At 39.1% G+C, this 15,641-nt stretch overlaps 1 protein-coding gene across 1 annotated transcript in view; it reads left to right on the forward strand.

Annotated features, from left to right (window-relative positions):
• The first annotated feature begins 465 nt into the window (after nucleotides 1–465).
• The window catches only part of SLC13A2 (solute carrier family 13 member 2), a 66,196-nt gene continuing 51,020 nt past the window's right edge, over nucleotides 466–15,641 (forward strand). Inside the window, exon 1 of the mRNA XM_089693612.1 lies at nucleotides 466–626. Coding sequence (XP_089549738.1) covers nucleotides 525–626 — 102 coding nt within the window. The 5' untranslated portion in view covers nucleotides 466–524. The remainder of the gene's footprint in view (nucleotides 627–15,641) is intronic.

The following is a 15,641-nucleotide window of genomic DNA, read 5'->3' on the forward strand; positions in this document are numbered from 1 at the left end:
ATGTTAGAACTTCTGGCAATGTTTTTATGGATGTTTCTGCCTTCCCATCCCGATGACTACCTCTTAAGTCATTTCTTGCACAGGTGTCACGAGAATAGGAAGTCAGAGAAAATCTCCCCAATGGACTCACAGACCAAAATAAAAACCTGGTAGAAATTTTAACTGTTCCCCGCTCTAAAAGTACAAAAATTGGAATTAGGCTTCAACAGGCAGGCTATACAAGTTGTATTTGTCTAGTCTTTCAATGGTCCAAAGTAGTGCCTGCCTTATTTTTATGAAGGAGTTTGATATATTGATATTTCAGAACTAATGGCTTGAGTCACTGAGAAACAGTTAACGTTTTGTGTTGTTACCTGTTATCGTAGTGATCTTCCCTTTGTCACTCACCTCCTTCTCATTGGCAGAGACTTATACACAGGAAGCAAGTATAAACACCCACATTTATAAGCCACAAGTTTCTCACAGTTTAAATAGATATAGTTTAGAGTGAAGTCTCCTCTTAAGTACAATTCTCTGCTGATAACATGGTGTCCGTCTGGAGATGGCTGCTGGCGAACAGAAAATATTTAATCATCTTTTTGACTCCACTCCTTTTTATCCCTCTGCCTTTAGTAGTGTCAGCAAAAGTAAGTACTAGTTTTATTCATGTACGTGTGCAACATAACGGGTGCTCAATAGTCACTGCCAGCAAGACTGTCTTCAGAGCACACATGCTTTATGTTTACTCATCTTCAGGCACAAATATTATCAGCACAGGGAATATGCAATACAGAAATACTACATTTGACGATCTCAGGCTTGCACTTTAGCAGAAGTGCCAATGCAATACTGTTATATAGCGCAACAAAAAAAAAGTTAATCCACTTATCTGAGAAATGTAATTCTGTAATGCGCGACACATTGACAAATAACATTGTAAATGATGTTATTTATTATACACATATAAACTCTTGAATTATCCAGATCGTCCAGCTGGAAATGTATACATTTTCATTTTTGCCATTAGTTAAATTTAGGTCTATCAAAGCTCCCAACTGCCCCATATATTGAGGAACTGTCTTTCTTTTGGAACCAAATCCTTGTACTTGTTACCTTGTCAGTTGTCCATCGTTTTGGCCTGATGTATAGACCTTTACAAACAATTTAATTTAACTTTCATCCAGCCTCGAAATGATTGCATTTGTTATTTTGAAAAGCAAGTATAAAAATAAATCAGTTGTGAAAAAAGTACACCATTCTTTTCTGCATATTAATTCTTCAAGATTCATGTTACCACTGTTAGGGGGGAATCTTTGTGATGTCCTTGGCAATGAAAGATATTTGCTTATTTTTCTCTCGACATTGCGGATATTTCAAACTGTGGTTGTGGATTGGTGTATCTCCATTGTTATGTAGTTACATCGTGCTATACATTTTACCTTTCTATGTTGCCTGAAGTATGCATAAAGGAGTGATATTTGGGTGTAGATATCATTGGATTTGGGTGATATAAGGTAAGGTTTGTGTTATATGTTTTGTACTGCACTTTTATTGCACTTTATTTGCTGATCTTTAGGCTTCACATAGAACGTATTGACAGCATGGTGGCTAAGTGATTAGCACTTCTACGTGACAGAAATTTTGGTGGCTGAAACGTTTTTGCCGAAAACACCCTTTTCGGCTGTCGGCAGAAATGAAAAAAGCACCGATACGGGTGCCGAAAAAACCCCGCTCCTCGCCACGGCCACTTGGTAGTTCAGCCTTACTTGAGAAACCATTGATCCCAGCACTGGGCATAGAGATGTATGAAGGAAAGATGGCCGCCACACATCTCTATGCCCTTGGAGTACCGGAACGATGTCACTTCCCATTCTGGCCATTTTTTTTTTTAAAGCACTAGATCATTACTTTTTTTGATCCAATGCTTTACATTGGAGAGGAGAGATGTGGGATCTTATTGACCCCATATCTCTCCAAAGAGGGCCTGTCACTAATTATTTCTATCACAAGGGATGCATGCATTTCTTGTGATAAGAATAAAAGTGATTACATTTTTTTAAAGGAACAGCGCAAAAAAAAAAAAAAACATTTAAAAGAAAAAGTTTAAAGTGCCCCCGTCCCCCCCAAGCTTGCACATAGTGGTGAATGCATACGTAGGCCATGCCCACATATGTAAATGGTGTTTAAACCACACATGTGAGGTATCGCCACGAGCATCAGAGCAAGAGCAATAATTCTAGTACTAGACCTCCTCTGTAATTTTACACTGCTAACCTGTAGAAATTTTTAAACCATCACCCATGGAGATTTTGAAGCACCGCAGTTTCATGCCATTCCATGAACGTGCACAATTTTAAAGCGTGACATGTTGGCTATCTATTTACTGTCCGTAACATCCTCTTTCATATTTTACAAAAAAATTATTGTATATATTGTTTTTTTAATCAAAGTGTATTTTTTCCAAAAAATATATATTTTTAAAAACTGCGCATTTCAGTTTCGGTTTTCAGCCAAGTGTATTTTGAAGTTTCGGTTTCAGCACCAGAATTTTCATTTCGGTGCACCACTAGTTATTGGTTCAAATCCCAACCATAGCACTAGCTGCCTGGAGCTTTCTCTCCCTGTGCCTACGTGGGTTTCCTCTGGGTATTCTGGTTTCATCCCACACTCCAAAGACACACTTGTAGGTTATCTGGCTCCTGTCTAAATTGAACCTAGTATGTGTATGTATGAATGTGAGTTAGGGACCTTAGATTGTAAGCTCCTTGAGGGTAGGGACTGATGTAAATGTACAATATATATGTAAAGTGCTGCGTAAATTGTCAGTGCTATATAAGTACCTGTATTAAATATATATATGATGGCTGTAATATTGCATAATGAAAAATATATATCATAAAACATGTGTTGCTTAATTGTATTAAAACTTTGGTGGAAAAAAATTAGCAAATAAAAATTTAGCGTACTGAATTGCGACTCAAGTCATATTGTGATTGAACGTTATTAAAAATTACCTTTCCTTTGCAATTTGCAGCGCTATACTATATTTTACTGTAAAATGCAATGCAATATAACTACCTGGAGGTATTCTGTACACAGAACGTACCCTGGATACGTAATTTCCTGTTTGTGTGATTGGCTTACTGATTTTCCCAGAAGTCTGCATTAGGATACAAGTCAGATTTTTGGCATCCTCTGCAACGTAAATGTCATTTTTGGTGAGAAACTCGCAAAGGGAAATCATATCTAAAGGGATGCAGACATTGCCAATTTCCTCATTTGAGCCTTGCAGGTGCAGCAGCTGATTGATGATTATAAAATCACTCCCATACACGCTTCACATGAACACAGACAAACGGCTATTTTTGCAGAATAACAAAAGTCAGGAATCTGAAACATTTGTTAAAATCCTTGCAATGTACATAGGAATGTTTTTTTGTCAAAAGTGGAGTTACTCTTTAAAAAAGCCTACATTTACCAGATATGCCCCAGTTTACATCAATTTATGTCAGGTACCCCTTGACATGTACATTATTGCTAGTACCTCATAAATGTGTATGTTTTCCAAATAACTTCCTATTTTTTTTAAATAACTAAATTCAAAAATCTCTACCGCCCATTTTGGTAACTTTACCAACACTTGTGTCAGATTCAACTAGTTCTTAATAGTGCCACTTTTACAAAGTCGCACTATTAATGTGCCAAATTAAAAACAAGGCTCTTGTCTTGTTATTGACAGCATGCAGTGGGTGGATTCTTTAGCCAATATCATTCAGTCTTTTGGTTAGGAATCTGTCAAGTGCCTGCTGTTAATCACAAGGGGAGTGAACCTAATGGGGAAATAGTGTCTGTAAATCCCCATCGGACTCCGTCCCAGTACAAAAACTCCCCACTGCTGAGCTGTCTGTGTTACAGCTTCAGTGGCGGGAGGGAGTGCTGCTGTACTGAGGATGGAGTGTCCATATGGACACTCCACTCTCATTGTACCGCCATACTTGTGCTTGTTCCAGGTTCATGCACCTGTGTACAACAGGTACAAGAATCTGTTGCCCACCCTGACATTTGTCATGTGGAAGTGCACTGGAATTCTAAGAGTGCCTTAGACACTCTTTATAAATTCCAGGTACAGTCTGAAAGAAAAAAAAAAGATGATTGCAGCATCTCCTTCTCATTTTCCAATATGTGTGAACTCATCTGCCACTGGCTTGCATTTTTAAAAACTCAGACTCATAACATTTAGCCTATAACAAGTAAATATTGAAAAAGGAGTATATTTTCTGATGGAAACTGGGATTTTCTGAAGTAATTGGCTGTACAGAAGTTCTGTCAAGGAATGGGCATTCCTATTGCTATTTGTTAATAGAAAGGGGATACATACGCTATGTAAATGCACAGAAGGGACTTACAGTCTTAGTGTTAAGGTTGGGGTTATCTGGAGGCTGTTAGGGTTACAGATAGGACTAAATGGGAGGGTTGGCGATACGGGGGGTGGGGGGGATTAGTGTTAAGGATAGGGTTACCTGGATATTTATGATCACAGGTTATGATTACAAGGATTATTGGTGTTAGGCTTGGGGTTGCATTAGGGTTAGGGTCACAGGGAGGTTAGGTGTGAGGGTTAAGGTTGCAGGCTTTCAAATTGTGATGGTTAGTGTTAGGTTACACAGGGTTAATACCTTGGTTTAAGGCAGTGTTTCTCAACTCCAGTCCTCATGGACCCCCAACAGGTCATGTTTTCAGGATTTCCATTATTTTGCACAGGTGATTTGATCAGTTTCACTGCCTTAGTAATTACCACAGCTGTTTCATCTGAGGGAGATCCTGAAAACATGACCTGTTGGGGGTCCATGAGGACTGGAGTTGAGAAACACTGGTTTAAGGAAACTTAAAAAATATAGTATAGGTGGTTACTTCCCACAAAAGCAGTTAACAGTTAGAGATGAGCTGAACATACTTGGGTTCAGTTCAAGGTAGGTTTGGTGAACATTACCGAAGTCTGGGTGCTGAATCCAAACCCAATTGAAGTCAATGGCAGCCAAATGTTAAAAACAAGTTTTGGTCATGTTCCAGGCTAATAGGCAAGGGATTATCAACAAATAACATGGAGGGTTGAACACTGCCATGGGAACATGTGCCAATGCAAAAAAAAATAAAAATGTAAAAATTCCATTTGGCAGAGAGCAGCGATTTTAATATTGCTTAACCACTTCTGCTCCGCCCTATAGCAGAAATACTGCTACAGGGTGGCACAGGTGCGCAAAATCACGTATACATACGTGGTTTTGCAGTTCCAGGTAGGGGGCGCACACACGTCCTACCCGTGCCCCTATTCTCGGCCTGGGCTGTCAATCACTGGGTCCTGGCCGGTGATTCCCCACTCGCACCCGACAATCTCCGAGTATTTCTGACGGGGAAGAGACCTGTATGTAAACAATACAGATCTCTCCCCCGTCAGTTCCTGCACACTGCTTTGTATGGCTCTGCATAGCTTACAGTGAAATACACACACAGCCCCCATAGTAAAACAGCACACAGTTAACCCTTTGATCGCCCCACATGTTAACCCCTTCCTGTCCATTACTAGTAAAAAAAAAAAAAAATCCAGTATATATACTGCCATTTGTAAATGCTATAACTTTCACATAAACCAATTAATTTACACGTACATGTATTGGGATTTTTTTTGTTTCGATAAGACATGTAGCAGAATACATTTTGACCTAAATTATGACGAAATCTGATTTTTCAAATTTTTTTACTGGACATGTTTAATACCAAAAAGTCAAAAATATAGTTTTTTCAAAATTGTCAGTCTTTTTTTGTTTATAGCGCAACAAATAAAAAATGCACAGGCAATCAAACACCACCAAAAGAAAGCTCTATTTGTGGGAAAAAAAGGATGTAAATTTACTTTGGGTGCAACGTTGCAAGACCGCGCAATTGTAAGTTAAGGTAACGCAGCGCCATAATGCAAAAAAGGGCCTGGTCAGGAAGGGGGGTAAATCCTCTGGAGGACAAGTGGTTAAAAGGACGGCAACTTACAGATTTGGCCACTATTTTTATTTGTAAACAAACAGATGGGGATTCCCTTCATCTATACCAGCCCCATTTACTAAATGACAGTCTGGTTTAGATGTTAACTGGGGACCCCAAGCAAAAAAACAAAACAAAAAAAAAAACACTGTGGGGTCCCACTAAAATTCCTTGACTCTGGTATCGATTTTAAGGGGGGTAACGCATGAAAAGGAAAGGGGGGACTCAATGGTTGTGGAGGTCTGTGGTTGGGGGGCTTATTGGAATCTGGAAACCTCCTTTTACAATAAGGGGGCACCCAGACACCTGCTCCCTTCTATGTGAATGATTTAAAGATACATAGTATCCCTATTCACTCGCAAAAAAGTGGAAAATAAATAAACAGTTTTTGATCAATCTTTTAAAAAAATATATATATCCACTATATATTACATCATCCAGTAAATCACATCTACATCAACTTCATCTCAATGAAGGACACCCACTGACCTACCGAGTGAGCTAATGAGCGTGAGGTAAATTCTCATTTGGTCCTTTTGTAAATTAGCTATTAAGATGAGTTTGCCTAGACATATGAATAGTTGCTGAGTTGAACAAAGTATCTGAATTTTAATTGCAGTATAAATTGTAACAATTGCCACGTGAAATCTGCGGGATCTGTTCATGCAAACAGTTATAAAGTGGTTATAAAGTCTTTTTCCAGCTAGCAGGAATGTTAGTGACCTTCAGTTATTTTCCAGCTTATAAAGATTGGCCCATATCCTAAGTGTTTACATAGAAGATAAGTGTAGTGGACTTTGCATTTATTATACATCCATTTCTTCTCTCCTCACTGCTTAATGCTCTGATTCTCTTCAATAAAGCACGTTTTAGGTTTGATTTGAATCCACAAGCTGCTGTGTTCTCCTAACTTGTTGATTTAACCCGCTTAAGCACTCGCCCTCCAGAGGATTTACCCCCCTTAATGACCAGGCCTCTTTTTGCTACTCGGCACTGCACTAATTCAGCTGATCATTGCGCGGTCAAGCAATGCTGTACTCAAACGAAATTTACGTCCTTTATTTCAAACAAATAGAGTTTTCTTTTGGTGGTATTTGATCACCTGTGCGCTTTCTATTTTTTGCTCTATAAGCAAAAAAAGACCGAACATTTTGAAGAAAAACAGTATTTTTTACTTTCAGGTATAAAAAATATATAGTAAACTCAAAGTTGGTTGTAAATTTAGGCCAAAATATATTCTGCTACTTTTTTGGTAAAAAAAAATCCAAATACGTGTATATTGATTGCTTTGTGTGAAAGTTATAGCGTCTACAAACTATGGTATAGATACTGCAATTTACGCCATTTTTTTGCTATACAGCACTGCACTAGTTTAACTGACAATTGCGTGGTCATGCAATACAATGAATTAAATTTATGTCCTTTTTTTCACATAAATAGAGCATTCTTTCGGTGGTATTTGATCACCTGTGCGCTTTTTATTTTTGGCGCTATAAACAAAAAAAAAAAAAAACAAGAAAATATTGGGGTTTTTTTTTTATTTCTGTCATAAAAAATATCCAAAAAAACTAAAATTTCAGCATAAATTTAGGCCAAAATGTATTCTGCTACATGTTTTTGGTTAAAAAAATCCCAATAAGTGTATATTGATTGCTTTGTGTGAAAGCTATAGGGTCTACAAACTATGGCATAGATAATGGAATTTACATAGCTTTTACTTTCTGACTGCCCATCACATTTCTTGAGGTGCTAAAATACCAGGATAGTACAAACACCCCCAAATGACCCCTTTTCGGACAGAAAGTAGACACCCTAAGCTATCTGCTGAGAGGCATATTGAGTCCATGGAAGATTTATTTTTTTCCACAAGTTTCTGGAAAATGACAAAAAGGTTTTGTTTTTTTTACACAAAGTTGTCATTTTAATGATATATTTGTCGCACATGCCATGGGTATATGTGGAATTACACCCAAAATACATTCTGCTACTTCTACCGAGTATGGGGATACCCCATGTGTGAGACTTTTTGGAAGCCTAGCCACATACAGGAGCCTGAAATCCAATGACCACTTTGAAAGCCTGAAGGTGCATAACTTCCTCATTTCACTTCCTCACTACCTAACAGTTTCGGAGGCCCTGAAATGCCAGGATAGCACCAACCCCCCTCCCTCTCCACCAAATGACCCCTTTTTGGAAAGTAGGCATGGTGAGTAATTTGCAGATCTCTTTTTTTCTCAAAAGGTTTTGAAATATAAAAAAAGAAAAGAAAAAATGTTTTTGTTTTTTTTCTTCATTTTCCAAAAACTTGTGGCAACAAACCAGATCTGCAAAATACTCACCATGCTTCTTATCAAATTTCTTGAGGTGTCTACTTTCCAAAAAGGGGTCATTTGGGGGGTGGGGGTACTTTGTGCCCAGCATTAGAAGTTTATACCACACATCACTCACTGTTCTAACTACCATAAGAGCAAGCCTTTTCTGATGATTTTTTGTTCACATGAAAAAAAAATCTGTATTATTTTAAAGCAAACACCCTAGTGAATAAAATGGTGGGTGCTGCAATGTTTTATGTCACATAGATTTTTCAAACGCAATTTAAAAGAAAATACACTTTTTCACTTTTAATGCACAAAAACACAATACATTTGGCAATTATTTTGTAAAATATAAAATATGATGGTATGCTGAGTAAATAGATACCAAACATGACATGCTTTAAAATTGCGCATGCCCCGTGCAATGGTGACAAACTGCATACATTTTTAATATCCATAGGCAATGTTTTAAAAGCCTTTACAAGCTACCATTTTACATTTACAGAGGAGGTCTAGTGTTAAAATTACTGCCCTTGATCTGACTTTCATGGTGATACCTCACATGCATGGTGCAACCGCTGTTTACATACCGGCACAGGGTCGTTGAAATGCATAAAATACATTATACTCTCATATCTATGCCTGGCCATGACAGCAGAGAACACGGTCATTTGATGAATCGGGTCTGTGGACCAATACAATCGCAGTTAATTTTTTTTAGTAATGCCCATGTTGAGGGTTAGGCCCCCCAAAAAAACGTAAATTCGGAAACTGTAATGGGTTTCCATGCAGATGGTCTGACAAGGTCTGAATTTGGGTTGGCGGCGATAAACTGTTGTGCATATAAATTGCTTTGATCCACAATCAATGCATACAGATATTTTGTGAAAAACAGCTCCAAAAAGTAGTTAAATTTGCTGTTTCCACCTGAATTCCGGGTTGGGCAGTGAATGGGGAAGTACGGGTGCTGCAGAATTTATGGGCTGCCAATTGGGATTTGCAAGCACATCCGGAAGCACACTAGGGGCTCTACGGGCCTGTGTGCGAATTCTACGTGGTTGCGGGACAATACTTGTGCTTGCCACTGCCACCGCACTGCATTTGTACTGCACTTATGGGACTCACCACATTACCAAGTGATACTGCAGTACTGGTATGTGCAAGACCAGGATGTACTAGGCCGTTGGTGCTCACCAGTTCACCAAAAGGTAGCGTGGCACTAGTATTGGCACTCTGAAGCATATGAGAGTCATCAAAATTTACTGGCAAGTGCTAACAGAGATCAGGCCTGATTCTGCCAACACTGGGGTTTTGTGTGCAATGTATCAAGTGACAGTGACCTACTGACACTGCACTTGCTGGGGGAGAAGGTGGGGGGTAAGCGTAGGGGCTAAACGCAGGTGCCGGGGCTGATCCCGCTAACGCTGCGTTTTTGGGGTCACTATACTAATGTGAACGCTGATATAGTGCTGATCTGACCAAAGATATTGATCCGTTCAGACACTATATTAGCAATGGAGGTTTATTGTGTGTGAGCGTGTTCCTGGCAAAGGGGTTAAATGTGATTACTGGTGTACTGACTATCTGGGAGGGGCGTGAAAACCACAGGAGCACGAATCACATATATATATATATATATATATATATATATATATGATTTTGCGCACCAGTGCCGCCTGTAGCAATATTTCTGCTATAGGGAGGCCAGGAAGTGGTTACAGAAGCGGTTTGTGTTACTGCACTGCGTTACTTCAACCGACAATTGCGCATTCATGCAACGCTGCTCCAAAATGAAATTTACGTCCTTTTTTTCCCCACGCATTGAGCTTTCTTTCGGTGGTATTTGATCGCCTGTGTGTTTTTAATTTTTACCACTATAAAAACAAACACTGACAATTGTGAGAGAAAAAAACAATATTTTGGACTTTTTGCTATAAAACATGTCCAGTAAAAAAAAATTAAAAATCAAATTTCGTCATAAATGTAGGTGAAAATGTATTCTGTGACATGTCTTTGCTTAAAAAAAATCCCAATACGTGTAAATTAATTGGTTTACGTGAAAGTTATAGCGTCTATAAATAGCGGTATAGATACTGGGATTTTTTCTTTATATACTAATAATGGCGGCGATCAACGATTTATGGCAGCGATCAGCGATTTTGACGGGACTGCGGCGGACATTCTGACACTAGGGAGAACTGACTTGGAGTCACTGACATCCCCAGTGACACCAATACAGTGATCAGTGCATAAAAAAAAACTCTGACACTATACTAATGGCACTGGGGAGGAAGGCTTTAACATTAGAAGGCAATCAAAGGGTTAACTGTGTGAGGGGAGTGTTTCACTAGAGGGCGGGGGTGTGTGTTTCACTGTAAGCACACTGATCCGGAAGGCTGAGCTCAGCGATCCGGATCAGTGTGCTCAAACTGGCAGGGAGGAGAGCAGTCAGTGTTTGACGAGTTCCGGAGGGAGGACACCTTCTGCTTCCGGTCGCCTAGGCAATCGGACCGGAAACAGGAACGGGTACCTGTCAAATTCGGGTACCCGCTCCCCCCCGCCCCCCAAAGGTGCCAATCTTTAATGAGGAGCAGGGGAGCAGTCCTTAAAGCAGAACTTCCCCTTTTGGGTGGAGCTCCACTTCAAATGACCTTAACTCTTGGAGATCTTGGTTATTAGGAAAGCAGTAGTATACCTGTTTTCACCAAATATATACTATACCTAATTTGTTTGATAAAATAAAGAATTCATAGGCAAATGTTATTCTCTAACCATAAATACACTGTAATTAAACGAATGTACCTCCTTTACAGTTGTTATAATGTTTCATGCCATTACAATGTATATCATATTGCTATCATAATGCTAGACAAAAAAAGGGGAGAATAAAAACGGAAGGGGGAAAAAAGTGTAAATGGACTTTAGAGGCACAGAAACTCTATACACATATCGGTAAAATCACTTGTACTTTATTTTGACAATAATAAATGAAAAAACATCTTTCAGTTAAAAAAGATCATTGTACAATGTCCCCGCAGACAATGTCCCACAACCCACCACATTGAATGGAACAAAACTAGTGATAGAGTATACAGTAACCACCAGAAGGTCCTATGGGGGGGTGAGAGACATTGAGCCGCTAGAAGAATGGCCCAACATGTTTAGCGACAACAATCGCTTCTTCAGGGACTTAGTAGTAAAATCTAGAAAGGATATACATATGTTGAATCTATCAAATTACATCATATAATCACAGAAAGGGTCATACAACAATGTAAGACTTACATATAGTATTAATATGCACCATGCATCGATAAACCCTCCAATCATAAAGGACAGGCCTCCTCTACTTTCCCACAAGTGAATTTGCCCCAATGCTTCTCCCTAGAAACACTGTTCAGACAATTAAGTGGGTTGTGGTGGGGAGGTTCAGCCACTTTGCAACCATATAGATGATGGGGCATCTTCTGCATTGCCCATCTGACCTCAAACACTTATTTTCTAGGGTTACATAGGCTAACTCTTTCCTCCTGGTGTCCCAGGTACTAAACATCTACCACTCCCATCTGACACTAACTCTTCCAGTTCAAGCATGCTGCAAGCTGCCATAACATGTGCTGTGCTGGCATAGTGTGTGAGAATCAAGCTAGGCCCCAAATATTCTGTGTCACTTGAGCCCTGGTCTTATTGATTCTCAAGTGGCTAATGTCATTGGTTTCCCTCCTTTTCAGCCATTAGGAGGACTCTGTAAAGGTAAGATAAGCGTTGAAGTGTTGATGTAGGCATCTGGTAATTTTGTTGCCACTTTGGCAGATTATGGCTTCCACAAAACTGTCTGTTGCCTGCAGGCAGTTCCGGGACAAGGTCATCAAGCGCACATGCTAAACAGCACCCTCCCCCTCAAATATATGAGCATTCACACACACACACACACACACAAAATCAAGTGTTAATCTTCACACTTACCCCCTAAGCAAAAATTCCATTTGCAAGAAATTCTTCTTAAAGAAAAAATGTACCCACTTCCATTACAGATTCTCCCTCCCAGCTCAAATCTGCTCCCTCCCCAAATCTCCCCTCTTAGCACAAATCCTCTATCCCTCACATTTCCCCTATGAGCATAAATCATCTCCCCCTCTCCAAATCCCCCTCACCCAGCACAAATCCCCCCAGATCCTTTATCCTAGCACTAATCATCCCCCCAATTTCCCATTCTAGCACAAATCCCTCCAAACATCCCTACTAGCACATAATCCCCCTCCCAATCCCTCTTCCTAACACAAATCCACCGACGTAGTACAATCCCCCTCCACATCACCCTTTCTAGCACAACCCTCCAAACCCCCAACCACGCCCATGGCAGCCGATCCTCCTACACAGCCCTTGTCCCAGCCCTGCCTGCAGGACAGATATAGAGCAACTGATCCTCAGATCCTTCAGGAACACAGTGGAATTTATTTTACGTCTCTGGTCCACTAATGGAAATTGGTACATAGACAATCTACCACAACCATTTAAGAGTCTGCAGGTCCATTCTGCAGGGACCTAAATATCTCACAGTACACATGAGGTGTGAAATGATACTTCATTGTTTTTACATCCTTTACGGCCTCATAATTATCATCCTGTTAATTTGGCAATTTCACATAGGAATCCAGGGATTTGTCTCACAGCGTGACTATCTAAAGTCTCCTTCTCACTTCATACACTGTGGCTTTACTATATCATTAGTTTGCATGCATTGTGCTTCATTTTTGAAGGACCACTTTGAAATGATTTGGAAAAACGCAAGGTAATACACCAAAAAATGTGATAAAGAAAAAAACTATAGCTGTATGCACCTTGAATCACCTAAAGGTAGAAGAATGTATGGAAATGTACTGTGCTGAAAACAATATAAGGTCTATACTTTACTAAAGATATCAATGTCATGTAAAACATTGTAAAAAAAATTTCCATAAAAAATGTGCAAATATAAGTGTACAAAAGTGACAACAAAAAAATTACTCAAAACAGCTCATATGTTACATACAAATAAATTGTTAAAAAATATTCAAATAAACTCCAACAAAATAAATAGCACAAAGTAAAGAATAACATAAATCCCAGTAGTGCAAAATCACAGTTCTTCAATTAAAGTGTGCTCCAAGTGAAAAGGCGCAGTCCTCAACCTTCCCCTAGAGGGTGAATGCTCACCTTCAGAAACTGACCCTCACCACAAAGGTCAGTTTAGCTTTTTGGCAGGCACCAGGACCAGAGAACATCTTCAATCTGCTCCAGTTTGTACATGCAATCAGTCATAGAACCACATGACCCAGTTTCACAACCACATGACTTGAAATTGACCACAAAGTATATCCATCTCTCAAGCTCGAGGAAGAGAAAAAAAAACCCATAGTGCTCACCACTTAAACACAATTTATTAAAAATATAAAATGCACTTACTTTACATGTAAGATAAAACCAAACTGGCTAGCCTGTTTAGTGTTATGAGATGTTTTTGGATAAATTATTGCTGTCACTTTTATACACACATATTTGCACATTCTTGATGGAAATTTTTATACATGATATTGCCAAAAGTATTGCGACATCCCTCCAAATCAATGAATTCAGGTGTTCCAATCACCTCCATGGCCACGGGTGTATAAAATCAAGCACCTAGGCATGCAAACTGCTTCTACAAACAATTGCAAAAGAATGGGTCGCTCTCAGGAGCTCAGTGAATTCAAGTGTGGTACTGTGATAGGTTTAAAAAAAACAATCCAGCAGCACAAAACCTTTCTATTTTAACTACCACCCCTGAAAGAAAAGTCAACAACTTTCACCATTGAAAGTAAACGTAAATGATAACACAATTTTTCTCAACTCATAAATAACTAAAATAATAAATCATAATTAGTGTCCAAACCATGTGAATGTCCTCAATAAGTAATTAAATTAAAGTCTTCTATAATAAGTCTCTTTATCCTTCAAAAAATAAACGTATCTCTTTACTTTATCCCACGTAGGTGTTTCTGGATTTTCGTGTACCTCAAAAAAATAAAACTCAAAATAGTGTATTACTTATTTATGTATGTATTATACGTAATACACTATTTTGAGTTTTATTTTTTTGAGGTACACGAAAATCCAGAAACACCTACGTGGGATAAAGTAAAGAGATACGTTTATTTTTTGAAGGATAAAGAGACTGAATATAGAAGACTTTAATTTATTTACTTATTGAGGACATTCACATAGTTTGGACACTAATTCTTATTTATTATTTTAGTTATTTATGGGTTGAGAAAAGTTGTGTTATCATTTACCGTGATAGGTTGCCACCTGTGCAATAAGTCCATCCGTGAAATTTACTTGCTACTACATATTCCACGGTCAGTTGTTAGTGGCATTATAACAAAATGGAAGCAACTGGGAACAACAGAAACTCAGCCACGAAGTGGTAGGCCACGTAAAATGACAGAGCAGGGTCAGTACATGCTGAAACGCACAGTGCGCAGAAGTCGCTAACTGACTGCAGAGTCAATAGCTGAAGACCTCCAAACTTCATGTGGCCTTCAGATTAGCACAACAGTGCATACAGAGCTTCATGGAATGAATGGCATGGATGCAGCAGCTCCATGACCGAGCTGCTGCATCCAAGCCTTACATCACCAAGTGCAATGCAAAGTGTCGGATGCAGTCGTGTAAAGCACGCCGCCACTGGATTCTAGAGCAATGGAGATGTGTCCTCTGGAGTGACAAATCTGCAACAGGTGTTTCTGCTTAGTTAATGTGGCGCACTCCACTTCTGAGAGTTTCCTGGGCCATTATAATGGCACGGGAAGCTTAGCTAATTTACAGTGTCGGCCGTAAGAACAGGTGCCTAATCAGCATAGCCACCTTCAAGACAAATAAGAATCAGAAAAGGGGATACTTTTGTCTTTGGAGGTGAATCTCCATGCTGGAGTTCATGAGAGATAGATAAAATTGGTAGTTTCATGCATCCAGCTAAGGTTTTGGTGAAGCTGCAAATAACATCTTGGAAATGTATCTTTGATATGTAACCAGCCCCAAATTAATTTTAATGAAATAAATACATTATTTAATTTGTTGCTCATAATGTAAGTATATGAAAAAAATAAAACCCTGTGGACATTAAAACTATACCACACGAAGATTGAATCACCAATCACATATATCTCCTTGAAATATATATGTATCTCATTAAGCAGATTTTCCATTCACTTTCTATCCTGTAGACTAAACGGCAAGTGAGGGAAATCCACACTTAAGCCGGCCATAGATGGTTCGAATCCCGGCCAGGTCAGC

The sequence above is a fragment of the Staurois parvus genome, unplaced genomic scaffold (assembly GCF_062004578.1).
Source record: "Staurois parvus isolate SC_StPar_1 unplaced genomic scaffold, SC_StPar_1.0 ptg000635l, whole genome shotgun sequence".
NCBI lineage: Eukaryota > Metazoa > Chordata > Amphibia > Anura > Ranidae > Staurois > Staurois parvus.